This window comes from Bos indicus, chromosome 23 (genome assembly GCF_029378745.1).
Source record: "Bos indicus isolate NIAB-ARS_2022 breed Sahiwal x Tharparkar chromosome 23, NIAB-ARS_B.indTharparkar_mat_pri_1.0, whole genome shotgun sequence".
Classification (NCBI taxonomy): domain Eukaryota; kingdom Metazoa; phylum Chordata; class Mammalia; order Artiodactyla; family Bovidae; genus Bos; species Bos indicus.
The window spans coordinates 18,202,404-18,230,297 of NC_091782.1; the positions used below are offsets into that span (position 1 = coordinate 18,202,404).

General features: G+C 55.4%; 1 protein-coding gene across 2 annotated transcripts in view; it reads left to right on the forward strand.

The window, feature by feature from the left end:
- The window catches only part of PTK7 (protein tyrosine kinase 7 (inactive)), a 64,300-nt gene that overhangs the window by 31,681 nt on the left and 4,725 nt on the right, over window positions 1-27,894 (forward strand). For both annotated transcript variants that reach the window (XM_019985565.2, XM_070778009.1), the window contains exons 2-17: window positions 8,339-8,626; window positions 9,017-9,119; window positions 9,484-9,674; window positions 9,766-9,916; window positions 11,124-11,272; window positions 11,524-11,790; window positions 13,650-13,783; window positions 13,926-14,061; window positions 14,173-14,292; window positions 15,582-15,731; window positions 15,830-15,980; window positions 16,077-16,204; window positions 17,516-17,719; window positions 18,913-19,068; window positions 19,800-20,032; window positions 21,229-21,309. In XM_019985565.2, coding sequence (XP_019841124.2) covers window positions 8,339-8,626; window positions 9,017-9,119; window positions 9,484-9,674; window positions 9,766-9,916; window positions 11,124-11,272; window positions 11,524-11,790; window positions 13,650-13,783; window positions 13,926-14,061; window positions 14,173-14,292; window positions 15,582-15,731; window positions 15,830-15,980; window positions 16,077-16,204; window positions 17,516-17,719; window positions 18,913-19,068; window positions 19,800-20,032; window positions 21,229-21,309 — 2,642 coding nt within the window. The remainder of the gene's footprint in view (window positions 1-8,338; window positions 8,627-9,016; window positions 9,120-9,483; window positions 9,675-9,765; window positions 9,917-11,123; window positions 11,273-11,523; window positions 11,791-13,649; window positions 13,784-13,925; window positions 14,062-14,172; window positions 14,293-15,581; window positions 15,732-15,829; window positions 15,981-16,076; window positions 16,205-17,515; window positions 17,720-18,912; window positions 19,069-19,799; window positions 20,033-21,228; window positions 21,310-27,894) is intronic.

Consider the following 27,894-nt stretch of genomic DNA (forward strand, 5'->3'; position numbering starts at 1 on the left):
ATTTTAATAGCTGCATGTGGCTAGTGGCTGCCATATTGGCTAGAACAGGTCAAAGGGATGTTTTTAACTTCTTTAAGAGATAGGGATGGCAACCCACTCCAGTACTCTTGTCTGGAGAATCCCATGGACAGAGGAACCTGGTGGGCTGCAGTCCATGGGGTCACTGGGAGTTGGACACGACTGAGCGACTTCACTTTCACTTTTCACTTTCATGCATTGGAGAAGGAAATGGCAACCCACTCCAGTGTTCTTGCCTGGAGAATCCCAGGGACCGGGGAGCCTAGTGGGCTGCCGTCTATGGGGTCGCATGGAGTCGGGCACGACTGAAGTGACTTAGCAGCAAGAGGTAGGGAGGGGACTTGCCTGGTGGTCCAGTGGCCAAGACCTCGAGCTCCCAATGCAGGGGGGCCCAGGTTTGATTCCTGGTCGGGGAACTAGATCCCACATGCCATAACTAAGACGTGGCACAGCCAAATTAAATAAATACTTAAAAAAACAGAGAGCCAGGGAGGATTTTCCCTCATTAGTAGAGTTGAGATCACTCCACCTAAAGGACAAGGACTTGTGTTCTCCCCTAATGGAGAGTTTGGGGTGTGTGCTCACTTAGAGAGGGGTAAAAAAAGCTCAGAAAACTGAATCTCCCAGCATTTTCCGAACCTGTCTTGAAAATAAATAGATGAAGTCAGGTCCAGCTAGTCCCATAGTAGTGGTTCCCAGGCTGTCCTCTGCTTCGACAGGAAAGGCTCTGGGAAGCTCACGCCCAGGCCCGCCCTGGCACTGTTCTCACTGTGGTGTCCCTGGGCCCCTCCCCACTACACCTGGGAGGGAGACCTGCTTGGGGCCTGGGTCTGAACCCCACCCCCACCCCACTGAATGGCTGTCAAGCCTGCATTGAGTCCTTTTCCATCTTCCCTGGAGGACGAGCACTGGGCCCTTTGTCCCCTTCCGGGCCCCTGAGCACACCGGCTGAGCATCCCTGAGGTCTTCCTGCCTCGTTTCCCAGGCTCTTGGTCCAGCAGCCCCCTTGCCTGCCTGCAGTGTCTGTCATTTCCACAGTCCCCTCTCTGGTGTCTTCAGGAGACGGCTGGCTGCAATCTCTCCCTCTCCTTGGGGCTGAGGATGAACATGGAGGGTGCAGAGGACCCCTGGTTCCCCCTGGCGGTTCTGTCCGCCTCTCAAGCCCCCATTGCTCACCAGGTGTTTGGACTCCCCAGGGATCACCTTGCCCAAGGGAGTTTAATCCGGAGTCCATAGTTCCCTAGAACCTCTGGGATTTCTTACTTCTCTGAGAAATATGCAGCCTTTTGTGGGTCTGTACCTAATACAGGTTTCATTTGAATATCCTTGGGGTCAGAAAAGAATCACAAAAACTGGGTGAGGAAACTGAGGCCCAGAAAGGATAATTAACTTGGCCAGGATTGGATCACGGCAGATGCAGAAGATTTCAGGTCAGGTAACTCTTTTTTTTTAGTTTATTTTTATTTATTATAAAAATTTTAATTTTTATTTATTTATTAGTCTGCGTTGGGATCTTTGGTTGTCCCCTGTGAGCTTTTGGCTGTGGCACGTGGGATCTAGTTCCCTGACTAGGGATTGAATCCGGGTGCTCTGTGTTGGAAACACAGAGTCTTAGCCACTGGACCACCAGGGAAGTCCCCAGATAGACTCTTAAGTGCCTTCGTCTCCCCGTAAATGCGTGTATGGTATTTGCTGTGTGGCCCAGGCCCTCTGGAGGGGCACAGGGTACCGTTATTGGGCACGGATGTCTACCCCCCACTCCGCGAGCTTGCAGTCTAGCTTGGGAAATACAGCACAGGCGGGTGTCTCAGGGGTATCACAGGCAGTGAGCTCTCAGTGCAAGGGCATGGCCGAGGCAGAGGCCAGGTCTCCTGGGGAGGCAGATTGCAAGCCGAGCCGCGGGAATGGCAGCAGCTTGTTAGCAGTGATGCTGGTCCCCGGTTTGCAGCTCCCAGCTGCCTCTGACCCACACCTGCCATTTATAGCATCAGTCTTAATCCTCCCGGGGCCGGCCCTACATGTGGTGCGTGGGCTTTGGGGGCTGGCTGTGCAGCTGGAGGCCAGGGAGGGGGCAGGAAGGGGACTCTGGCTAGCCAGCCCTTTGTTCCTGTGACTGCCTCTCTCGGGCTCAGCGAATCCAGGGCTAGGTCTTGGAGACCGTCCAGTCACATCTTCGCAGTTCTCTAATATTTACAGGTAATAGAACTACCTGGTATGGGGGTGGCCACTGGCCAGGGTCACTCTGCTTGTTAGGGGTTGTATTGAGACTAGAACCCAGGTCTCTCCACCCTATGTTCCTTCTGCCTGATCACACTGTATCACTCTGGCTGGGTTTTTAATTCATTGCTGCCTCCTTGGAGACATCATAGGTGTTTAAGAGTTCCTAAGGGTGAGAGATATGTCCTAGATATGGTCCCCTCGGCCCCAGCAGAAGAGTTTGGTGCCACGGTCGCATGGTGTGGCTGCCAGCTGGGGGATTGCTGCTGCTTTTTCCTTTTTAAGATAAATTTAGCCACGCCAGATCTTAGTTTTGATATGTGGGATCTGATTCCCTGACTAAGGATCAAATCAGGGGCCCCTGCACTGGGAGTCTGGAGTCTTAGTCCCTGAACCACCAGGGAAGTCCCTGAGAAGCTTCTCAAACCACATCTCCCAACTGCTGTATCTGCCCCTCTCAGTTCAGAGGCACGTGATACTGGACACGAAGACCTACTTGTGCTGTTAGAGATTCATCTTTCCGCTCCAGGGCCTCAGAGGAACGGGCGGGGAGGACTGAGGTGTGGTTTTCATCTAAGGTAGAAGCGCTGGCCCTCTGGGTTGTTTCTGCCCTAATCCCTGGTGATGTTGTTCCGTTTCTCTAATCCGGATGTGGGAGCCTCTCCAGATATTTACAGTTAAATCCCAGGACAGGAAAACTCAGCTGGGTCCCTGGCTCTGCTCCCTCCCGCGTGGCTCTGAGCAAGGGCTGTGATGGCCTGTGGAGGGCTGCGGGGCTGCTGGCGAACCTCCGGCCTTTTGTAGACGCTGGGGAGACGGGATGGGGCTGGAGCCCTGTGCTCTGCCTCTGGGTCTTGGAGTCAGCCAAGGTGGATCCTCAGCGACCCTCTGAACCCTGAGGTTCTAGGGCGTGTCCTCAAACGGGGTTGCTGGTGCTAAAACCACATGTGGGTATTGGTGGTGGTGGGCGGGGGCACTCCAGACTCCCCAGATTCACAAACCCCACTGCGGTGTGTGTGTGTTCCTGCCGGCCCCGGGGGAACTGGGAAGGCGAGTGGGACTGCTGCAAACAACTTTTTCCTGCAGAGACTGTTCGTAAACCCCCTCCGTGCCCCGCCCCCTACAATGGCCCACGCCTATGAGCTATGGGCCCTGGGAGTAGCCTGGAACAGCTGAAAGTGCATCAGTGAGACCCCTCAAATCCAAGGTGCGTTGGCCCCTTGGGAAGGGGGAGTGGGGTAGAGACCTTGGTACCCCTGGGGCCTCTCCCTTGCTGCCGTTAGAGCTTCTGGCTGGAGGGGACCTGTGAGCAGTGCTGTCCTCCTGTGGGTGAGGGGGCCTGGGGGCTGCTCTCTTTCCCGGCAGGGAGCCCTTGTGCCCCTTGGGTTGAGGGCTGCCTCTCCTGGCCTGTGTCCTGATGCTGTCGCCCCAGGTAGGGCACAGGAAGTTGGCAGACATCTCCCTTGGGTCCATATGGCACAATATGAGCTTCCTTGGTTAGGGCTCTCTAGGTTCCCCTGGGAGGATGTCCCACAGGTATATGGGGCCTGGAGCCAGTCTTAGGTGTGGAGGGGTTAGCCTCGTGTGTGGGAGAGGTCACAGTCATGATCACATGCACCCCCGTGCGAGATGCCTGGGCCGGGGCCAGCCAGGGTCATGTTGGTGCCTCTGCCTGGCCCCAGACAGCTGTGTGAAGGGTGGCACTTCTTACTAGGAGGGAGAGAAGGTAGGTGGAATCCCCTGGTGTCAGGTTTGGTGGGTTCTAGGGTCTCCCTAGTGGCTCAGTCAGTAAAGAATCTTCCTGCAATGCAGAAGACCCAGATTGGATCCCTGGGTCAGGAAGATCCCTTGGGGGAGGGCATGGCAACCCACTCCAGTGTTCTTGCCTGGAGAATCCCATGGAGAGAGGAGCCTGGGGGGCTGCAGTCCTTAGGGTCGCACAGAATCGGAGACAACTGAAGCGACTAAGCACGCATGCACTCACAGGACCTCTGGAGCCCGGGGATGTCTTTTCGAGACCAGGAGGACTAGCCCCTGGGAGATGGGTCGTTGAGTGGCCCAGATGGATCCTTGGACTGGAGTAGCTGAAATTACTTCAGAGCAGAAAAACTTCCTGCTGCTCTCTGCTCTCCATAAAATCATGTTTACACATATGTGTGCGTACTCAGGCACACGTATACACACATGGATTGACTGGGCCTGGGGCCCAGAGAGCAGCGAGGAGGGCAGGCACCAAACCAGACGCTTGCTGGGGGATGGGGAGCCAGAGTTGGGCCACTGCCCACCCAGCCCTTTCTCGAGGGGCTGGGGCCAGGGCCCAGGCAGAGTGAGTGTCTGCATATAGATGGCTGTTGGGGAACCAAGGAGATGGCTTGGAAAATGTCCTTATTGGGTATTTGCAGCTCCAGCTTCTTTGGGGTCGTGCCTGGTGTGGGCAGATGGCTCTGTCTGCCGGTTTTGGTGGTGGGGGGTGTTCTTGGGCCCGCCCTGTGCCCTCCAGGCGCTCTGGGCCATGCTGTGGGCTTTTCATTTATGAATCCACTTAGTCTCATGCAGCCCGAGTGGTAGGAGTGGGGTTCTCATTTCATGGCAAGGGAGAAGGTCCAGAGAGGCAGTGGAGGTGGCGTTGCTAGGGAGTTGAAGCTGCTCTGCTGAGCGGTCGCCTCAAGGGTCACGTGGGCCAGATACTTCCCTTCTACACCCAGAGTCTGGGTGTAGAAGGTGGGGTGCACGGAGGGCCAGGCTGTGAAAGGGGGCAGCTTTGGGAGGCCCAGGACTGGTGTGCTTCCCTCACGGACTTTCTCCAGACCACAGCGCTGGGGCATCCTAGTCAGGGTTGTGCTGGGGACTGTGCCACCTCGATCCCCCCAAAGCCTTCCTCCTCCTCTTCCGTTGTTCAGCCGAAGCTTTCGAAGAGCTCCTACTTCCCAGGACCCTCCTTGGTCTGCCCCGTTTCCCCTGACAAAAGACCAGACCAGCCTGTCCTGCAGATGGTGAGATGGCCGGACTGGGCACCCCTTGCAGTGTCTTCTCAGTGAAGTGGGTGTTGAGGCTCTGGGCCGGTCTCTGGTGTAGGGAGCTGGGTGGCCAGGATGTGAGCTCAGAGCAGGGGCCAGGGTCTTAGAGGAGGCCTGGTGGCTGCCCTCCCTGCCTTCTGTAACATCTGAAGCCTGCCCCCGCCAAGCAGTAACCAGGACCTGCTGTGAGCTGACGTCAGGACACAGGGCCCCTCGGGGCCAGCTTTGATGTTCCCCAGGCCCTGTCGAGGGGGCGCGGGGGGCTCTGAGTGGCAGTCTGGGAATGCAGTATCTCACCACAGCTCCGCCAGTGCCAGGGGGGGACGGGATGCTGGATGGAGGCTGAGCTGGGGTCCTTCTGAGTCATGCCATCTCCTCTCCCAACTCGGGTTTCTGTGGCAAGGGGTCTGTGCTTCCTGCAACCTCGCAGCCCCTTTCCCTCCACCCCACCCCCCAACCTGATGATCTGTTTAGAACTTCCCTGCAATGGCAGCTGCTCCCCATCTGGGGTCTGGGAGGGCATTTTGCCTCGCCTGGGGGGAGCTTTATAGCATCCCTAGAACTTGCATCTTTGGGCAGGAAGCGTGATGATGGTTAGGATGACGGTAGCTGCCTGCTGAATGGGCTCATCCAAGGCGTTGCACAAGAACTTATTGCGTTTGTGAGTCACGAGAGGGCGAGAGAAAGCTGGGGTCCCAATGTGTTCCTTGCACAAGGTCAGGCGCACTGAGTGTGGCTGTCAGGATTGAGTCAGATCTGACAGCAAACCCTTGTAACTAACCTCCTGTGGGTGGGCGAGCCTCCTGGTCCCCACTGTGTCTGGAGAGGCTGAGCGGGAAAATGGGGGTCGTCTACACTTGGAGGCAGATAAACTCTCTCTGTCTTTGATGAGAATCTGTAGTTCTGGGTTGAAGGTCCCCAGATTTGAATGAGTCATGTGCACAGAGGCCCGCTGGGGCCTCTGCCCGAGGCTGCCCATCTGTGTCAGGAGTGGGTGTCGGGAAGTGTTCCGGATGCTTCTGTGCCTGCCAGCTCTCGCCCCGCACTCCTTTGAGGTTACCTCCATTCAGCTGGTGTTCACTGAGCACCTTTGTGAGCCTGGTGTTACCTGTGGGAGGTGTGTCTCTCTCTGTACCTGGCTGCAGGGAGTGAGACCCATTCTGGCCTCAGATATTTCCAGGACTGGTTTGGAGTTCTTGGGCAGGGCTGGGAAGAGTGTGGTGTGGGTATGGAGTCGGGCTCCTTGGGTCACGGTCCCGGCTCTGCCACAAATGAGCTGTTTGATCTTGAGCAAATCCCTTCATCTCTCTGGACCTCAGTTGACTCATCCAGCTTACTCAGGGAGGGCAGGGACCGCACTCCAGTGAAGCGTTTGGAAGCTAGTGGGGGTGTTTGGGTTGTGAGGGTGACTGGGGGCAGCTTTGCTGATTGGCACAGTGGATGGGATAGCCCAGCGTGGTGGAGAATTATCCTATCCAAGGAGCCGGCAGGAACCTGCTGAGAAGTATTGGGGGAGCGCCCGGCTCCTTTCAGGGCCGTGTGTCTTGCATGCTGGTTCCTTTAGAATGTTGGGAGATGGACCTATATCAGGGGCAGCCCCTCCTCTGGACCTAGCCCTGGGGGATCCTGGACTTGTCTTGATGCTCACATTTTTTTTTTTAAATTTTTATTTATTTGGCTGTTCTGGGTCTTAGCTGAGGCAGGCGGGATCCATTTCCCTGACCAGAGATGGAACCCAGGCCCTCCAGATTGAGAGGGCAGAGTCCCAAGGACCACCGGGGAAGTCTCCTTGACACTGACTTTATGAGGAGACTGGTTCTTGTGGCCTAAAGAACCACTCCCCCTTCCATGCCCAGGGACTTGGAAGGGGCTCCAGTGGTTTGGGAAGGGGCAGGCAGGACCCCATTAGTCTCTCCCTTCCTGCCCTTGTGGGCCCGGTTTGGCCAGAGGCAGAGCCTGCTTCTTCACGTAGCAGCCGCAGGTGGCCTGTTTCCCTCCCTGGAGGGGCGGCACAACCCGCTCTGTGCCATCACCCACCCTTCCCCACCCCCCCGCAGTGGGTGTTCCGGGCCCCGAAGCTCCGGGCCCCAGCTGGGCGCCCACGCAGGCCAGGAACAAAGCCCAGTGTGTTATTCCTGTGCGGCAACCGTGCCACCTGCCCGGCCCTGCCCTCTGCCTCCCCCGCCCATCTGCTGCTCTGCCCGGGCCCTTCACCCACCCCTTTGTTTGGTTCCACCTTTGGTTGCAGGGCCCCTTTCTATGAGGGTGCCCCCGTGGCCCTGGCCAGAGCTGAACTATAGCCATGCAGGAGGGGGAGACCTGGGACCACTTAGCTTACCTCTCAGTTAGCCCGGAAGAGCCAGCCTTGGACACAGATGGATCCCTAGGATTGGAGAGTAGGAGGTGGGGTGGCCCCGGCATGTCGTGGGGAATAACAGCAGATCCAGAGAATACTGGCTTCTCCTGTGATGGGATGGGTTCTCCCAGAGACACCCCTGGGGAATACTGGACTGCGGAGCATCTGTGGGTGGGATTCAGAGCCCCCCACCTCTGATGCTGGACCCTCAGCGGATGCATGAGAGCCAGTAATCCTTCCGAGAAGTTCTTTGGATCATGATTTAGCTCTGCTCTGTGACCTGGGTTCTGAAGATCGCGGGGAGGGTTGCTTGTTAATGTTCTCCACTCCTCGGTCCAGCATCTCCTGTGATCTGATCCCGTAGCTCTGAACTCTTTTTCCTTTAGGAGAGTCCTGTGCGGCATTAACCCCCTCCCTCCTCTAGCCCTTGGGACTCTCCCCCTTCAGCATTCTAGAGACACCGACTGCCCACGTCATTCATTTAGCACGGGTTTTGCCTTTGTCCTGTGTCCCCCCTCCAGACCAGCCCCCTGGAGGGTACTGCGTCTTTGTTTCCTGCGGAGTACCCAGCACAATGCAAACGTTCCTCAGTAGACAGTTGGGGTGTCATGATCCTTCTCACTTGCACTCACTTCTCACTTCTCACTTGCACGGGGCGATGGGCGGCCCGTGTTAGGACGGTGGCTGTAGCTCCCCGTGACCCTGTCTTTCCTGTGTTCCCCGCCTGCAGGTGCCCAGGCGGCCCTTGTCTTCATCAAGGAGCCGTCCTCCCAGGATGCGCTGCAGGGGCGCCGGGCGCTGCTCCGCTGTGAGGTTGAGGCCCCGGGCCCGGTGCACGTGTTCTGGCTGCTGGACGGGGTTCCCGTCCAGGACACCGAGCGGCGCTTCACCCAGGGCAGCAGCCTGAGCTTCACGGCTGTGGACCGGCTGCAGGACTCAGGAGCCTTCCAGTGCGTGGCTCGGGATGAAGTCACCGGAGAAGAAGCCCGCAGCGCCAATGCCTCCTTCAACATCAAATGTGAGAGCCGGGGGGCTGTGTCTGCCCCCATGAGACCCTCAATTCCTAAACCCTGCGAGGGGACCCCCTCCTTTGCCTCAGCTCCTCCCGTCTCCAGTTGAACGGGGCAGGGAGAATGCAACTGAGGTCAGCTCTCTGCTTGTATGGACAGGAGGAAGTTAAAAGTTTTCATTTTTCCAAGGGTTATTTTACCCCCCCTTCAAATCTTGGACCCAATGATCTGCTGGGTAGTTTTGCTAATGGCAGGAGCTGTGAGGCAGGGTGGCCCTGTGTCACTTGGCCTCCGAGTCTCCAGGTTCCGGCCTTTCCTGCTTGTCCTCCTTCCTCTCTGCACTCCCTCCCTTGCTCTGCCCCGCGCCCCTCACTCTGCAACCTTGGCCTCCGCTCCAGGGCTCGAGACCGGTCCCGTGGTCCTGAAGCATCCGGCCTCGGAAGCTGCAATACAGCCCCTGACCCAGGTCACACTGCGTTGTCACATTGACGGGCACCCTCGGTAAGGAAACTGTGGGGAGGGGAAGGAAAGGGTGATTGTTCTTGACTGGCAGACCTGTCTCCCCCAACTGTGGGCTCTGCCACCACCCTGCCCACATGCTGTTCCACCCTGGGCCCTGGTCACTGGAGAAGGGGCAGCCTTGTGCCATGGAGCAATCCTGGGAGCTGGGAAATCTAGAATCTGCCAGATTCTGCCCCCGGGATGGTGTGCCTCTGTGCAAGTCATGATCCCTCTCCAGGCCTCAGTTTCCCCATGTGTAAACTGAGGGGTCTAGCCCTGCCTCTCCGGTTTTGCACCCTTCCTACCGGCCACCTGAGAACACCCCTCCCCCACCCCCCTGCTGCTGACCTGCTTGGCCCCGCAGACCCACCTACCAGTGGTTCCGAGATGGGAGCGCCCTCTCTGACGGTCAGAGCAACCACACGGTCAGCAGCAAGGAGCGAAACTTGACCCTCCGGCCGGCCGGCCCCGAGCACAGCGGCGTCTATTCCTGCTGTGCCCATAATGCCTTTGGCCAGGCTTGCAGCAGCCAGAACTTCACCTTGAGCATCGCTGGTGAGCCCGGGGGGTGGAGGTGGGGAGCTGGGGGCGGGGGCGGGGTCTGCCCGCCTCGCCCGCTCACGTGTCTGTGCCTCCCCCACCCCAGATGAGAGCTTTGCCAGGGTGGTCCTGGCACCCCAGGATGTGGTAGTGGCCAGGAATGAGGAGGCCATGTTCCACTGTCAGTTCTCAGCCCAGCCGCCCCCGAGCCTGCAGTGGGTCTTTGAGGATGAGACCGCCATCACTAACCGCAGCCGGTAAGGCGTTAAAAGTTGTGTGTGCACACATGCTCAGTCATTTCAGTCGTGTCCGACTCTTTGCAACACTATGGACTGTAGCCCGCCAGGCTCCTCTGTCTATGGAATTTTCCAGGCAAAAATACTGGAGTGGGTTGCCGAACTCTCCTCCAGGGGATCTTCCCAACCCAGGGTTTGAACCCGCATCTCTTATGTCTCCTGCACTGTCAGGTGGATTCTTTATAGGTTGTTCTTTAAAGGATCTTAAAGACCCTCTTAAAGGGAGTGAGGTTCTTACCACAGGTATCCTAGCTCTATGCGTGGAATTACCTCAGCTTTCCAGCAGATGGCAGTAGAATGTCTTCCTGTTACAAAGTGAACCCAACAAAGGGACACAGCTCCAGGAAGGGCATCTTTTCCCACTTCCCGCAGATACACTGTGTGAGCCTGCGGTGACTCGTTCCTCCCCCACTTCTGCCCATAGGGTCTTCTGGGATGGGGGTCAGCAACTCAGGGGTGGAGGGACACGGGGAACCTGGGTGATCACATTGTGGACAAGAAGGTCCCAGATGGTAAAGACACCTCACACACACACACACACACACACACACACACGCGCGCGCGCACACACGCACACACACACACTTTTTGGAAGAAGCAAACATTTCCAGAAATTGCTGGGAGGTATCAGGCCCACAGGGACACTTCTGTCCTCATCCAGGCCCTAGAGAGCAGAGAGCACCTTGGTGGTACCAGGTGTGGCTGTGGTCCTTGGAGGTGTGGCTCCCCAGGCTGGGGGCGGGGATCCCACTCGGCTGCAGCCCTGAGGACGTCACCTGTGGTCTGTCTGGTACAGCTGCGGGGCTTCTGATGCTGGAGCTTCTGCTCTACCAGCAGGCTTATCTTGGCTCCCTGGAAAGGTGGCCCCCCGTCTCCACAGGCATGTCAACTCCTTGATTCCTCCCACTCACTGCTGCTGGCCTGGCTGCCCCAAAGCCGTGTCTCTTGTAGTTAAAATACACACTCCCACACACATGAACAAATGCATGCACGCACATGCACACACATGCACGCACCAGCACGGCGTGCCGGCTTCCTTCTCTCTGCCCTGTTCCTGGCCGATTCTTTCCTGCATACCTGGCCTGCACAGGTCGGGGTTCCATCAGCTCCCTTCTGGAGCGAGGCCCCTGGGCCACTCCTTGCCAACATCAGTCTCTCCCCTCCGCAGCCCCCCGCACCTCCGCAGAGCCACAGTGTTTGCCAACGGGTCCCTGCAGCTGACCCAGGTCCGGCCGCGCAACGCGGGGGTCTACCGCTGCATAGGCCAGGGCCAGAGGGGCCCTCCCGTCGTCCTGGAGGCCACACTCCACCTGGCAGGTGAGTCTGAGGGTCTGGGGTGCCGAGGTAGGGGCTGCCTTCAGCGTTGTTGCCCATGTAGAGGTTTGGCTTCCTGTTTCCTACTCAGAGCAGCTTGGAGGGCAGAGGGAGGAAGAAGATGCCTGGGGTCGGAAGAGGAGGTGCTAGGGGTCCCGGGGATGGCTCGTGCTGGGAGCGGGGAAGCGGGCTACGGAGAACATCAGGTGTCCTGGATCCCATGGTAAGCCGGCTGTCTGTTCCCGTCCCTACAGAGATCGAAGACATGCCACCATTTGAGCCACGGGTGTTCACGGCCGGCAGCGAGGAGCGTGTAGCCTGCCCGCCCCCCCAGGGTCTGCCGGAGCCCAGTGTGTGGTGGGAGCATGCAGGAGCCCGGCTGCCCGCCCACGGCAGGGTCTACCAGCAGGGCCACGAGCTGGTGTTTGCCAGCACTGCTGAGAGCGATGCTGGTGTCTACACCTGCCATGCGGCCAACTTGGCTGGTCAGCGGCGACAGGACGTCAACATCACGGTGGCCAGTAAGCACCTGTGCCCCGAAGGGCGAGGACGGGAGGAGCCCAGGTCCCAGGGAGTCTTGGGCTCTGGCTGTGATAATGCTCAGAGTCACCCCTGGAGCTCTCCTGAGGTTCCCCCTCAGCTCTGAGCCCTGCTGGCCTGGGAACCATTCCTCTGCTGGACAGAGATATTGGAGTAGAGGGTGGTGAGCCAGACACAGAGGTTGGGGTGACAGCCCTCCCTGAAAGTGATCCTCTGGCTGCAGCAGACAGGGCTCTAGAGACCCAGGTCACACACTGTCTCCAGTGCACAGGGTGACCGTGATAGAGAGTTACCTGCTTTGCTAGGGCTCAGTTTCCTCATCTATTAAAATGGAGCTGATAACGCATTACCTCTCCTACAGGATGGTCGGAAAGATTAGTGAAGTAGATAAAAAAGACTTTTTTTTCCTTATTGGAAAGGTGATATGGACAAAGTTATAGGTAGTGATTGCTTTATCTGTTGTTAAACTCAGCAAATTTCTACAAAGAACTGACTACCTAGCGTGTCACAACTGCGATCTGGAGAAGGCATAGCGTTGTGCCACGGAGCAATCCTGGGAGCTGGGAAATCTAGAATCTCAGCCAGATTCCGCTTTGAAACCTGCGACATCACATTATAAAGAGATGCAAGGGACGGGAGGACTGTTTACAGGCATCTTTGCACACAGTCTGCCCCACCAAGTCAGAGGATGAGAAGTCCTTCCGGGAACTGAGCCTGAGTGCAGCATTTTCAAAAGGTTATTCTGGCTGTTCCAAGAAGACTAGATTGTTAGGGACCAGACTCTGAACAGGAAAGCAGTTAATAGAGGACCGTAATTATCTTGGGGATGTTGAAGGGACTTGAACAGAGGTGCTAGTGGTGGGGGCAAGAGGTGCTGACGTTCAGATACATTTTGTTTCTTTTTGTTTTTTTCTTCTTTTAGGACCTACATTTTATTTCTTAAAATATTTATTTATTTGGCTGTACCGGCTGGTAGTTGTGACACGCTAGATATTCAGGCTTTGTTGTGGCATGTAGGATCTAGTTCCTTCATCAGGGATTGACCTTGGGCCCCCTGCATTGGGAGCACAGAGTCTTAGCCACTGGACCACCAGGGAAGTCCTAGGATACATTTTAGAGCTGAGGTAGATGGGGTTTGTGTAGAATGAATGTGATTGGGTGGGGTGGTAGGGAAAGCAGTAGAGAGAGAAGTCAGCTAAGTGTTTGGCCTATGCAATTGGCTGGATAGCGGTGCTGTTTACTGAGAGGAAACTATGATGAGCAGGTTTGGGGAGAAATCAAGCATTCTCTTTTGCACATGTAAAAGCCTGAAGTGCCTGTTAGATATCCAGCTGGAGATGCCAATAGGATTTGCAGGTGTGAAGGTCATGGGGGAGGTCAGGAGCCAGGCTCTAGGTTGGGACTCATCTACTTGGATAGTATTGAAGGCCATGAACTGGCCATTGTTCCAGGAAGTATTTAGCCAAAACAACAGAAATTCGAGGACAGAGCCTTGGAGGGTTCTGGTATAAGAAAGCAAGGATTCTGGAGTCATGCAGACCAGAGTTTTCAATCCTCTATCGTGCATTAGAAATCATATTTCTTTGAACCACTGTCTTATCTGTAAAATGGATATAGAAATGCATACTTCAGGGGTTTATTGTGGCTCTGAACTAAGATAATGTTAGGAAGGTTCTGGTACCTGGGCCTTCACTAAGGGGTCACGCAGTTATCACTGGAGCAGACAGGGTTTCTAAACTCAGGGCCTGAGGGAGGTGGGTAATTAGAATTTCCTAGGATTGGATCCATGGGTTTTGGGGACGTGTTGATCAACCTTCTGTTTCCTCCTTGTCCCTGTAAGCGGTGCCCACATGGCTGGAGAAGCCCCAGGACAGCCAGCTGGAGGAGGGCAAGCCGGGCTATTTGCATTGCCTGACTCAGGCCACACCCAAACCCACAGTTGTCTGGTACAGAAACCAGATGCTCATCTCCGAGGTGAGGACGAGGGTTGCTGCTGGGGGGCCATGGGGTCCTCTGTGCTCATCTGCCCAGTGCGCTTTCCCCCGAGGCAGTACCAGGGAGAGGCTGGTGGGGGGCAGGTGGAGACCCACTCATGGGCTCGTCTCCTGTGCTGCAGGATTCGCGGTTCGAGGTCTTCAAGAACGGGACCCTGCGCATCAACAGCGTGGAGGTGTACGACGGAACGTGGTACCGCTGCGTGAGCAGTACGCCCGCCGGCACCATCGAGGCCCAGGCCCGCGTCCAAGTGCTGGGTGAGCTGGCGCCTGGCCCCAACGGGCAGGAGAGGACTGGGGAGGGAGCCGCAGGGCCCAAGATCTTCAGGCCTGCCGCCTCAAGCCCTCCCTTTCCCTCTCCTGAAACAGAAAAGCTCAAGTTCACACCACCACCCCGGCCACAGCAGTGCATGGAGTTTGACAAGGAGGCCACAGTGCCCTGCTCAGCCACGGGCCGAGAGAAGCCCACTATTAAGTGGGTCCGGGCAGGTGGGTACCCTGTGGGCATTTGGTGGGGGGGTGGAACAGGCAGTCCACTGGTCAGACATGTGCCTGTCTCAGGACCAGCTGAGTGCCTGGTACTGCAGGACAGACAAGGAATGTAGGGGCCGATTTATACTCCAGTTAGAAGAAGGAAGCCAGACGTAAACGAGGTCAGGTTACAGCGTTAGACAAAGTATAGGATGATTCAAGGCACCAAGTGATTGGATTGGTCCAGACAGGGCCGTGAAGTCCTCCCTTTTCTAAATAGTCATCCTTTCCAACATAAAAGTAATCCTTTAGAAAACTTTTGGAGACAATAATGCATAATCCCACCATCAGTCATCTCTGGGTGTGTACCTTTTTCTATGTACATCTTTTTGTTTTTACATAGCAGTTTTATTGTGCATCAAATATTCACTTACTATACTTCCATGAGTAAGTCATGCTTACTGTAGAAATGGACGATGCAGGTAACTGTATGTAATTTTATCTTTTTTTAGCTTAACATCATCAAGCATTTCCCCATGTTTTTATACATAAACATTGGACCATTGGTTTTGATGGTTACAATAATATTCCAATAGTTGGGTTCACTGTAATTTACTTAAATATTCCCTAAATGTCTGACATTTGCGTTGTTAGCCATCCTTGCTTCCTTTCTCTACTTCTCACTGTTTCTCTCACTCTCTGTCTTTTTTTTATTGCCGCAGTAAACATCTTTACGGCGAAGTTTTTTTTTCTGGATTTGGGTTTATTTCCTTTGGGAAAGATTCCCAGAAATGGAATAATTATGTATAAAAGGGTAGGCACATTTTTACAACCCTTGATGTGAATGGCCAAATAGTTTTTTAAAGGGCTTTTACGTTCCCATTAAGAGAGTAAGGTTGTCAATTCTGAGAAGCAAGTGGGCCCTCTCTGCTCAGGTGTCTGGGGGAGCGTTCTGTGGGGGCTGAGGCTCAGAATGGGCAGGACAGTGGCAAAGAGCAGGGCTCAGTGCTAGGAGTAGGCAGTGACAGGCAGTGATGGTGAGAACAGGGCAAATTCCATGCCCAGCCAGAAGTCCAGTTTGGTGGAAGTGGAAGGGCACTTCTACAGGGCAGTAGAAGGAGGTGAGGCTGGAAAATTAGAAAAAGTGAGTAACAGGGACTCCCGACCCCTGGTTCAGGAGTTTGGACCTTGTCTGTGGGTAGGCTGGAGCAATGGCATGTTTTTGAGTGCAGGTGAGTGACTGAAGGCATTGCCAACCGTGATGGGACTCTGGTCCAGCCCATCATTCCCCCGCATTTCCCCTGCAGATGGGAGCAGCCTCCCAGAGTGGGTGACAGACAACGCCGGGACCTTGCACTTCTCGCGGGTGACCCGTGACGACGCTGGCAACTACACCTGCATTGCCTCCAACGGGCTGCAGGGCCAGATCCGCGCCCACGTCCAGCTCACCGTGGCAGGTGCGACCGTGCCGGGCGTGGGGCCGGGGCCGCGGCCCGCACCCCGCCAGCCCCATTGCTCACTGCTCCCTGCCCCTCGCCGGGCTCTTCCCATCCAGTGTTCATCACCTTCAAGGTGGAGCCGGAGCGCACGACCGTGTACCAGGGCCACACGGCCCTGCTGCGGTGTGAGGCCCAGGGGGACCCCAAGCCGCTCATTCAGTGGAAGGGCAAGGATCGCATCCTGGACCCCACCAAGCTCGGACCCAGGTAGGCCGTCTCCGCCTCCCCACCCCGCCGCCTGCCCTGCAGCTCAGGCTCCCGGGGCCAGCCAGGTGGGCAACGCTGGGGCTTCTCTCCCGGCAGGATGCACATCTTCCAGAACGGCTCCCTGGTGATCCACGACGTGGCCCCTGAGGACTCGGGCCGCTACACCTGCATCGCGGGCAACAGCTGCAACATCAAGCACACGGAGGCCCCCCTCTACGTCGTGGGTATGGGGCCCTCGGGGCTGTCCTGCACGGGAAGTGGGTGCCCGACTTCTTTCTCATCCTTGTTCTCATCAGCCCTGTACACAAAAGGCACTGAAGCCGTGTTTTGCAATGGTGGCGGGGAATCTGGGTCCCCTCCTCGGGGCCACCACAAGGCAGTCTCAGGTTCCTTGCCCTGACCTGGGCTGTTGTTGACACTTTCCACAGCCGGGCTGTGTGAGCCTGTGGCGGTGGGGGGTGCTTTTGTCCTGAGATGCTTCCTCCCAGGTCTGTCCTCATGGTCCTGGGTGGGTGGCGAGAGGATGCGGCAGCATGTGGTTCCTTTGCCCTGGCGACCCAGACGGTGAAAGGTGTAAGGCCCTGAGTAGGGCCTGGGACTGGGGATTTGGGCCTGACCTCTCCTGATCCCCAGCTCTGTGCTCCTCCAGGTGGTATTTCCTCTTTTTTTTCTCTGTTAAGATGACAGTGGTTTGAGCAAGAGGCTTTCAAACTTTTTTGGTTCAGCAGCAGAACTGGTTTTCTAAATATTTATGTATTTTTAATGTGTAATTTACTTTATCTGGCTGTTCCAAGTCTTAGTTGCAGCATGCGGGACCGAGTTCTATGACCAGGAATGGGAACCTGGGCCTCCTGCATTTGAGAGTACAGAGTCTTAGCCCCTGAACCAGCAGGGAAGTCCCAGAACTGGTTTTTAGACAGGGTTTTCCGTGGAACTTTAAATGGGTAAAGTGAAGTGGTGGCCTCTTGGTTGAAGCCACTGGGTGTGTGCCAACTGGGGGATCCTGGACGGCCTCCCCGCTTGGGCCTTTCTCCCACCTGGCACCTCTTTCTCCATGGGACCCAAGGCCACTGAAAGCCTGTAGACTAGAAGATCCTTCTGCAAAAGTGTTTCTTTGAACCTGCTCTGTGCTGGGCGATAGCTGGAGTTATAAACCAGAAGTTCCCACGTGCAGCTCTGTAGGGCCTGACTCAAGATTTCAAGTCACTAAGGATGCTTGTTAACAATGACATGGGTTTGTGATGGGGCCGACTGTGGTGTGCTTCTGATGTGTGTCCCAGGCTTGTGTCTGGGTGCAGAAACAGCCTGGAAATCACTCACATCCTGCAGAGCTCCCTCCGGCCTCAATGGGCCCCCAGGAACTGGCCCTTGTTGAAGCCAGTGATGGGGGTGACCCTCCCAGGTTGCTCCGGCTTGGTCAGAGCATCAAGTAGTCTGGGAGGCTGTTGAATCTGTGGGGTGGAGAGAGCCAGGAGAGCAGTAGGGCTGCATTTGCCCTAGTCGCCCCTGCCCACACCTGTCTGTGTGTCTCTCAGACAAGCCGGTGCTGGAGGAATCAGAGGGCCCAGGCAGCCCTCCCCCCTACAAGATGATCCAGACCATCGGGCTGTCGGTGGGCGCCGCTGTGGCCTACATCATCGCCGTGCTGGGCCTCATGTTCTACTGCAAGAAGCGCTGCAAGGCCAAGCGGCTTCAGAAGCAGCCGGAGGGCGAGGAGCCGGAGATGGAGTGCCTCAACGGTGAGGGGCCCTGGAAGAGGGAGGCGGTGTCGCGCGCAGGTGCTGAGCGCCCTCCCGTGGCCATGGAGGAAAGTGCAGCAGTTGGAGCCAAAGCCGAGCCGCACCCACCCGCTTCCTCCGCTCACCCCCCGCCCCCATGTTGGCTGATTCCCAGGGCCTCGGCTTCTGAGCAGCCTGGCTCAAGTCTTCCTCATTGGATTCTCAGGCTAGCCTCCTGTGTTTCCCTGCCTTTTCCCTGCAGTTCTAAACCACAGGCATAATTTCAGTATAGGGCTTCCCTGGTAGCTCAGCTGGTGAAGAATCCACCTGCAATGCAGGAGGCCCCAGTTTGATTTCTGGGTCAGGAAGATCCCCTGGAGAAGGGATGGGCTACCTGCTCCAATATTCTTGGGCTTCCCTGGTGGCTCAGCTGGTAAAGAATCTGCCTGTAATGCGGGAGACCTGGGTTCGATACCTGGGTTGGGAAGATCCCCTGGAGAAGGGAACGGCTACCCACTCCAGTATTCTGGCCTGGAGAATTCCATGGACTGTATAGTCTGTGGGGCCACCAAGAGTCGGACACGACTGAGCAACTTTCACTTCCAGCCCCCACCCCTCCACCCGCCCCCTGGAGCTGGCTGATTCCCAGGGCCTCCGCTTCTGAGCAGCCTGGCTCATATGTTTTAGTGTTTCCTTGCACATCTTCTCTCCCTCTGCTAGTCTTTGAGTTTCCCCAGGTGGGACGGCGGGTTCTGTCTGCCTGTTTCCCTCCTCCTGCCCTTCCTCTCCTCCACCAGGAGCCCCCTATGGACACGGCTGGGTCTCCCCTCTCACTTTAGGGGTTCAGGAGCAGGACTGGAGTTTCCCTTGTGATTTTTACAGCCTTTGTGCCTGTTTACAGCTTTGCACCTAGGAGACCCTATGAAAGCAAAAACCCTTATGTCACCAGGCTGTCTAGGGACCAGTGACTCAGCTGCGACTTGTGCCGTCTCTTTTCAAAGGTTGTAATCGGCTATGTCAATAAGTGGTCAGACCCTAAGGGGTGCTGGGCTCCCTCGCCCCAGCCCCTTCAATTCATTGACCGGATTGTGTGTGGACATTGTGTAGATCACTAGTATTAGATCCATTTGTTGGGAGTGGGAGACTGTGAGAAAGAATTGCAGTCCCCATGGTGGCCAGTCTCATCCTCACTCCCCCTTTCCCCCTCTTCCCAGGCGGGCCTCTGCAGAACGGACAGCCCTCGGCCGAGATCCAGGAGGAGGTGGCCTTGACCAGCTTGGGCTCTGGTTCCGCCGCCACCAGCAAGCGCCACAGCACGAGTGACAAGATGCACTTCCCGCGGGCCAGCCTGCAGCCCATCACCACGCTGGGTGTGTTGCCATGGCCTCCATCAACCCCCCTATTTAACTACAGGCTCCAGGTCTGTCTGCACCTGCACCAGGGGCTGGTGTCTCTGGAGCCCCTGAAGCCCAGAACCTCGGAAATGGAGGGAGCATCAGGGCGGCCGGGTCCAGTGCGTCCCCCGTGTGCCCGTTGTCCACATCCCACCCCCGAGATTTTTGTCATTCCTGTGTATTAGTCACTTGATGTTTTCTTTAGATTGACTTTCTCTCACCTTTAAAAAAAAACTGAGCTCTGTCAACTCGATGGACACGAGTCTGAGCAAACTCCAGGAGATAGTGAAGGACAGGGAAGCCTGGCGTACTGCAGTCCATGAGGTCGCAAAGAGTCAGACACGACTGAGTGACCGAACAAAAACAACAAGCTTAGTTGTAGGAAAAACTGTGGGAAGTTACGGATCTGTGTTTTATGAGTATAGCTTAAAGTATAGAAGTAAGACGTGTTAATGGTGAATCACCTAAAATTCTCATACAGACCACCTTCTAGAAAGTACTGTTAATCTGACCCCTTTATTTCACTGTTAGAGACTGCCAATCCCAGGGCAGAAGGGGAAGGGGTTCACTCGGAGTTACACACAGAGCCGGGGCCACTGCCCAGTCTAGCTGGGCGGGAGCAGAGAGACGCCCCCGCGTGTGACCCCGGCCAGGTGCCTCCCAAGTCGGGGCATCCTCGGCTGGCTGACTCAGTCCTATGCCCGCAGGCAAGAGCGAGTTTGGGGAGGTGTTCCTGGCGAAGGCACAGGGCTTGGAAGAAGGATCGCCTGAGACCCTGGTGCTCGTGAAGAGTCTGCAGAGCCGGGACGAGCAGCAGCAGCTGGACTTCCGGAGGGAGTTCGAAATGTTTGGGAAGCTGAACCATGCCAATGTGGTGCGGCTGCTGGGGCTGTGCCGCGAGGCAGAGCCACACTACATGGTGCTGGAGTACGTGGACCTGGTAGGCGGCCTGGGGCGCCCTGGGGGCTCGGGCGGGTTGGTAGGCGGCCGGGGGCGCCCTGGGGGCTGGGGCAGGGGCAGAGCCCTGACTTGGGGCGAGGGCACCGCTGGAGCCTGCGTCGCCACCCCACCGTGAGTCCCCCGTTCCAACCCTGCCTTTCCTTACCCTCAGCCCCTTTCCCATCTGCTGGCCCCTGTCTGGGGTTTGGTCCCAGTTTCCTTCCAGCTTCTTCCTCAGCCCAACAGCAGGGACGCCTTCCAGGCCCTTTTCCCTGATTCTGGTTTTCTTTGGTTTGTCATTTTTCACTCCCCAGGGCCTGTCAGCCCTTGAGAATAAACATAACGAGAACCCAGCTTTCCTTCTTTCCCTGCAGCCGGTGCCACTGGAGGGACAGCGTTCGCTTAGCCACCGGCCTTCTCTCTCTCCCCACTGGTGCTGCCCGGCCCTGCCCCTCACTCTGCAGTCCCGGGCTCACTGCGTCTAGTCCCCTTGGTCCTCAAAAACGGCTGCATGGCAGACTCTGCAGCTCGGGTGCAGGAAGGGCGAGGAGTGAGCCTCGTCTTTCCATGAACGAGGGCTTACGAGCACGCTGCACATGTTTCTGCCGCTAGGGCCCCGTCTGAGTTCGGTCTAGAGGACGAGGCTTTCCTGTCTGGGGTCTGTGAAGACCGAGGGTCGGGGGCCGTGTTTTCCTCTTGGCGTTCTCGGGGCAGGGGCTTCCTCTCCTGCCCGTCTGAGGGCTCCCCCGAGGGCAGCGATGACTGTCCCCCTCCCTTTCTGACCAGGAGCTTCTAGGACAGTGGTCCCCAACCTCTGGAATCTGATGCCTGATGATCTGAGGTGGAACTGATGTAATTGTGGTAGAAATAAAGTGTGCCTGATAAATGTAATGCGCTTGAATCAGTCTGAAACCATCCCCTCCCAGTCTGTGGAAAAACTTGTCTTCCACGAAACTGGTCCCTAGTGCCAAAACGCCTGGGGACCGCTGTTCTAGGAGACGCTTCCTATAAGTTTTAGTTGCCACTGGACTCTCCCCATGGGAAGGGGTCTGGGCTGAGGGGCGGGCATTCAGGTCAGGGGTCCTCGCCCCCTCTCCCCCAGGGCAGGCGCCCTGTGAGCACTCGCTGGGGTTGGGTTTGGCAGGGGGGAACACCGGCTGGGCTGTGACCTGACAGAGATGCTGGGTTTTTCTTCAGGGAGACCTTAAACAGTTCCTGAGGATTTCCAAGAGCAAGGATGAGAAGCTGAAGTCGCAGCCCCTCAGCACAAAGCAGAAGGTGAGGATGTTGGGGGGTGGGGGGTCGGGAGCCGGGCAATCCCTTAGCAGGTGCCCTGGTCGAGCACTGCCCGCGGGCCAGGCCCCGGGGTGAGCACTTGGGGAGCACCGTGATCCTCTGGGATGGCGTCACTTCCCTGCGATGGGTAAAGAGGCTGAGACGGGCTAAGTGACCGGTCGCAGCCTATGAGCCACCCTGTGTGGCCCCACTGCCTTTGTGGAGAAGCACTGCCTTTGGCCCGGGCTGTTGGAACTCGACGGCTGCGGAGGGCGCTGAGCTGAAGGGGCAACTGGCAGCCCGGGCGTCTCAGAGCCGGCGGGGCTGGGCACAGCTCTGAGCGTGTTCCCTCATCCCCCGGGGGTGTGGGCGGGCTGCCAGGGTTTCACCGCCTGTGGTTTTCACGCTTTTGCTCTCACTCGGGCTGTGGGCTGCCCAGCCTTTCCTTCCGGTTCTGCTCCTGCCTCTGGCATAGAGCCCTGGCTGGGGCCCTGTGGAGACACAGGCCTGGGCTGAAACAGTGAAGAAGGGAACGCTTCCTACGACGCCCTGCCCGCCTCAGACCTTGCCTTCCGTGCCCAGTTCTCCCTGCCTGCCGCCTCCTCCCCTCCCGTACCCCCTCCCCGCTTCCATGTGGCCGGGTGCTCTGTGTCCACGGTGACAATGATGTCACCACATAAGCAAGCAAAGCTCAGCGCAGGAGGCAGACTGCTGGGCCTCCTTTCCGGGTGACTGTTCCCAGCCTGGAGGCTGACCCGGGTCACGGCAAGGTGTGGCTGGTTGATCAGGCAGGAGGGTGGGGGGAACCCTGGCTGCCCTCGATCTCTCTGCAGGAGTAGCTCTGTGACCTTCAGGCTGACCTCTTCCCATCACAGGTGAATTCGCTGAGGCCCAGACAAGGCCAGTGGGCTGGCCTCCTGGCGTGGTGCCCCTGCCTCCATCTCTGAGAAGCCACAGGACAGTTTGCAGTGGCTGGAGATAGGATACCGCAGGACAGGATAGCTCTCGCCAGCTGGGTGGGATGTCAGGACCCCAGAGCTCACAAACGAGAGCACGCAGGGAACCAGTGAATTGTCATTGGGCCAGTCATGGTGCCCAGGGCCCTTGGCAATCCAAAATTGAGACCGTGGGGTGTCCTTGGGCACTAAGGATCTGGGGGGAGAGCTTGGGCAAATGAGTGCAGCACATGCTTTACAGACTTCAGATAAGATACGAAAAGTCAGCAAGAGACGTAAAGAACGTCATAAGAGATGTAAGAGACCTTGAAGGTGTCCATGTCCTTTAGGTGGACAGACAATCTGAACAAAGAAAGCCATTCAAATTCAAGTCTTCAGGATAAGAAGTAGGTGAATGGTGGGTGAAGAGGAGCCTAGGTATGTTGTTGTGGCTGGGACAGGGGCGGAGGCAAGGGACAGGAAGTCAGTTATTTCCTTCACGTGACCCGAGGGACTCTGGCTGAAATCATCACCACCTTTGCTGAAGATCTCTTGCACACTTTGTTGCCCGAGCATCTTGAACTTGATGGGGAAACTTCAATAAGTTGGTTTCCACACTCTCCGAGGACAGTATTCTGCATTGGATGGTGGGCGAAGGACGAGACACTGTAAATTTCTGGACCGTACCTCACACGTACGGCAGAATCTTTGCGAGTGGGATCTGAAGACCGAAAGTTTTCAAATAAGCTCTCCAGCTGATTCTTAAGCTAATTAAGGTTTAAGGAGCCCTGGGATAGGACAGTGGCTTGAAATGGTTTTGCTTAGAGACTTCTATAAGAAATGCATTTTGTGTCATGGCCCAGCACATGCCCCAACACACACACATACACATTTAAAGCTAAAATTAAGCTTTCACAACACTGTATTTGATGCTCTTAATATTTCTTATCCTATATTTATTTTTAATCCACTAAATTGGTCTTGAGAACTATATGGGTCTTTTTTTAAAGAAATTATTTATTTTTGGCCAAGCTGGGTCTTTGTTGCTGCACGTGGGCTTGCTTTAGTTGCAGAGAGTGGGGACCGCTCTCTAGTTGCGGTGCACGGGTTGCTTCTTGTGGTGGCTTCTCTTGTCCTCGAACATAGGCTCTGGGCTCTTCAGTTTCAGTGGTTGTAGCATGCAAGCTCAGAAGTCGAGACTTGCTGACTCTAGGGTGTGTAGGCTTCAGTAATTGTGACACCAGGGCTCAATAGTTGTGGTGCATAGGCTTAGTTGCTTCACCACATGTGGAATCTTCCCAGAGCAGGGATCGAACCTGGGTCCTCTGCATTGGCAAGCAGATTCCTATCCACTGCCCTAGCAGGGCTTCCCAGGTAGCTCAGCTGGTAAAGAATCCTCCTACAATGCAGGAGACCCCAGTTCAATTCCTGGGTTGGGAAGATCCCCTGGAGAAGGGATAGGCTACCCACTCCAGTATTCATGGGCTTCTCTGGTGGCTTTACTGTCTGATGGTAAACAATCCACCTGCAATGCGGAAGACCTGGGTTTGATCCCTGGGTTGGAAAGATCCCATGGAGGAGGGCATGGCAACCCACTCGAGTATTCTTGCCTGGAGAATCCCCGTGGACAGAGGAGACTGGCAGGGACTACAGTCTGTGGAGTCGCAAAAAGTCAAACACAACTGAGCGACTAAGCACAGCCCAGCACTAGCAGGGAAGTTCTCATGTGGGTTTTGACTGGTAGTTTGAAAAACTTCCTTTGGGGGATTCCGTGAAAATGAAAATCCTTAAGAAAGACACATTAAACCTTGTTAGATGGTTTCTCGTGCCAATAATGTAGTGAGCCGCTTTGCCACTTTATGTTTCTAGGGTCCTTCCTGAGAGGACAGAAGGAGAACACGATCAGATTTTAAAGGGAGACAGAGTGGTAGGCAGGCTGCTCCTTGGTCAGCTAGAGCTGGAATGAGAGTGCCGTGCTTGGTATGCGTGAGCTGGTGGGAGTCCCAGGAGGATTCCTGGTCCGAAATAGAGGAGATCAAAGATGTACGGGAACGTCCCTGGTGGTCCAATGGCTAAGACTCTGCACTCCCAGTGCGGGGGGCCCAGGTTTGATCCCTGGTCAGGGAGCTAGATCCCCCATACTGAAACCAAGCTAAGAGTTCATATGCCGCAACTAAATTTCCCACATACTGCAACTGAGACCCTAAATAAATACATAAAATATGTTTACAAAGAACATATGAGGGCCCTAGGTATTGGCATGGTTGTAGGTGATGTGCGTTGGTGTGGTTGATAAGGTGAAGGGGGTTTTGAAATCTGAGCCCTGTAACCTGTGACTTCCTCGTGGATCACCTGCAGACTAATGACGGGCAGGAGCAGTCTAGTACACCTGCTGGACCCACTTTTGCTTTAAGCAGTCAGAAGCTGGACGGGAAGCGCCGGCTGTCTGAGAAGACCCAGGAAGTGTCACAGGGGCTTGGCCAGAACTCAGGCGAGCCCCCAGGGTATAAAAGTTGGAAGGAAGGGTGGGTTACCAAAGTGCAAGTCTTTGTAACGGTGTTTGAAGATTAATCCCGTGGCCATCTGATGGCGGCTCGCCCAGCAATAGGAAAACGCTTAATTGGCTGGGGTTGGCAGATTCTCTTTTACTGTCCTCGCTCAGCCAGTATTTCCAGAAACACTGCCTCTCTGGAAAGGTAGCAAGTTAGTCGCCGAGCCAAGTCCTCTCTCTTCTGCTCCCATGACTTGCAGCAGATTGAGGAGCCTGTGAGCCAGAGCAGAGAGGGCCGGCTGAGGAGGAAGGCGAGTCCGCTGAGAGCTCGTGACAAAAGCCTTTGTCTGCTGTTTAGTGACGACCAGGCAAGACTGGACAGTGCCCTGGGGTTCTGGCGCCTGAAGTGGAGTGTCCATTTCTGAGGCCTTTTTACCATCAATGGTACTTGAAGCTTTCTGAGGATGACAGCCTGGGAGCCGGAGCTCTTGGGGGAGCACAGTCTCTGCTTTTCCTTGGAGATAAACTGTCGGGCCCTGCACCCAGGGAGGGCTCAGTCATCCTGGTGGACCCATTGACCTGACCTCTCCTCACTGGCCCGCACAGTCATTTGGAAGCTCTCCAGAGATTTTGTGGCTTCACCTTAAACAAAAATTATTATTATTTCATTTGTCTGCACCTGCTGTTGTAGTGGCACACAGCGTGTGGAATCTCTACTTGTGACCTGCAAACTCTTAGTTACGGCATGTGGGATCTAGTTCCCTGACCAGGGATTGAACTCAGGCCCCCTGACTTGGGAGTGTGGAGTCCTAGCCACTGGACCACCAGTGAAGTCCTGTGGCTTCCCTTTTGATAAAGAAAATGCACCAGGAAGATGAGCTTTCCTGCTTGTGGCCCAAGTTCAGCCTGTCTGCACGTGCAGTGTCGGTCGATACATTGGATCTTTAGCGTGTCCAGGCTGGTCATGGTTCAGGTCAGCACTGCTTAATAGAACTTCCCTCGGTGGTAGAAACATTCCATACCTGTGCCATCCAGTGCGGAAGGCCCCAGCCCTGTGGGGTTATTGAGCACTTAGGATGTGGCTAGAGAGACTGAGGAACTGAATTTTTATGTTATGAAGCTTTTATTAACTTAAGTAGCTGGGAGCTACTGTTTTGGACAGTTGAGGTATAGATCGTTTTTGTTTGTTTGTTAAAATGTCTGTTTATTTGACTGGACCGGGTCCTGGCTGCAGCACATGTGATCTTCAGGTGTGGCGTGTGGGATTGTTAGCTGCTAGTCGTGACACATGGACTCTCTGTTCCAGCATGTGGGATCTAGTTCCCTGACCAGGGATCGGACCTGAGTCCCCTGCATTGGGAGCACAGAGTCTTAGCCACTGCACTACGAGGGATGTCCCTATTGTTTTTTTTTAAACTATTCTTGACTGAGACCCACAGTAGCAAAAAAAAAAAAGGCGCTTTTTTTACATCACAACGCAACATAGACATATGAAGAAGGTTCCATGAATGATACTGACCCTTACTGAGTATGATGCTCTCTGATATTTTCAATTCCCCCCAAAAAATGCTGATGAAAATTCACTAAGTGGGTTTTGTGACATACTAATAGGTTGTGACCACAGTTAGCAAACCTCTCGTGGGGGCAGCGAAGCCTGCAGGGATCTCATGGGCCAGAGCATGCAGACCGAGGTCTGCTTTTAGAGTGACCCTGCTGCCAGTGTGTTCGGACTCGGGTCCTCTGTCTGCCCCGCAGTGACCCTGGGAGCCAGGCCAGTGAAGCTGCTCGGAATCAGCCTGGGATGCGGAGGGGCCCGTCCACAGGCAGCAGCCCACCGCTTGCCTCACTGATGGCAGATTGCCGTTCCTGGGGCCCCTGCGTGGTGAGGTGACCCAGGAGGGCCAGCTGCAGTGCTGAGGGAAGAGCCAGGCTTTGGCATCAGCCCGGACTGTGGGCAAAGCTGAGGAGCCCACCTCACAGGGAGCAGGCAGGGGAGCAGCCAGCCTGGCTTAGCAAGTGCCCTGACCCCCTCTCTCTGACTCCTTCCTGCCCTGGGGTAAGGCGGGAGCAGCCCCTTGACCACTCACATTCACTTTTGCTCCCTTTTGAACTTCAGGGACAAAGAATCACACTAAACATAACCAGACAATATCAGGTGTGTCCAGGGTGGTATGGCTGTGTGTGTGTGCCTATTCAGTCGCTTTAGTCGTGTCTGACTCTTCTGAGACCTCATGGACTATAGCTCACCCCATGGACTGTAGCCCCATGGACTGTCCACTTAGCCTGGTGGACAGAAAATCCTCTGTCCATGGGATTTTCCAGGCAAGAATACTGGAGTGCATTGCCATTTCCTCCTCAGGGCATCTTCCTGACCCAGAGATCAAACTCATGTCTCCTGCTGCTCCTGCTGTATTGCAGGCAGATTCTTTACCAGTGAGCCACCCAAGAAGCCCTGGTATAATCTTGGTTAATCTGTGACATATTCTCATTGGTCCACACACAGGCTGCTTTTGTTTCTTATTATTTTTTATGTGTTTGTTGGCCTCTGTGTGTATGTTTGATTAAACTTCATTTTGATATTTCAGACTTAAAAGACTATAATAATAAGGTTCAAGGAACGCCTATCGACCCTTTATCCAGATTCAGTTGTTTATTTTGCCTAGTTTGCTTTATTCTTCTCTATATATATTATGATTTTTATGCATTTTTCTGAACCATTGGAGATAAGCTGAAGGCTGACTTTTGACATTTTACAATAAGATATATGGCAAATGATACCTTGTTGGGTCTTAATTAGTATTTTCTTGATCACCGATGACACTGGTCATTGGCCACGTTCTCTGTTTTTCTTTTGGCTGGATTGCGTGGCGTGTAGGATCTTAGTTCCCCTACCAGGGATCGAACCCATGCCCTGCTGCAGTAGAAGTGTGGAATTCTAACCTCTGGACTGCCAGGGAATTCCCAGGCCATGTTCTTCTCATCTTTTTGCGATCACACGTGTGACGGGTGGCTACTCCCTTATAGCTGCCCTGAGTGTGTCTGTGCTGGAAGAGACACAGCTGGCCAGTAAGTGACCTTCCACAGGGACCTCTCTGCATTTCCGTTTGCCTTGTTTTTATACGCAGGGAAATGCTGCATGTTCTGTGTCCCTCAGTGTCCTCC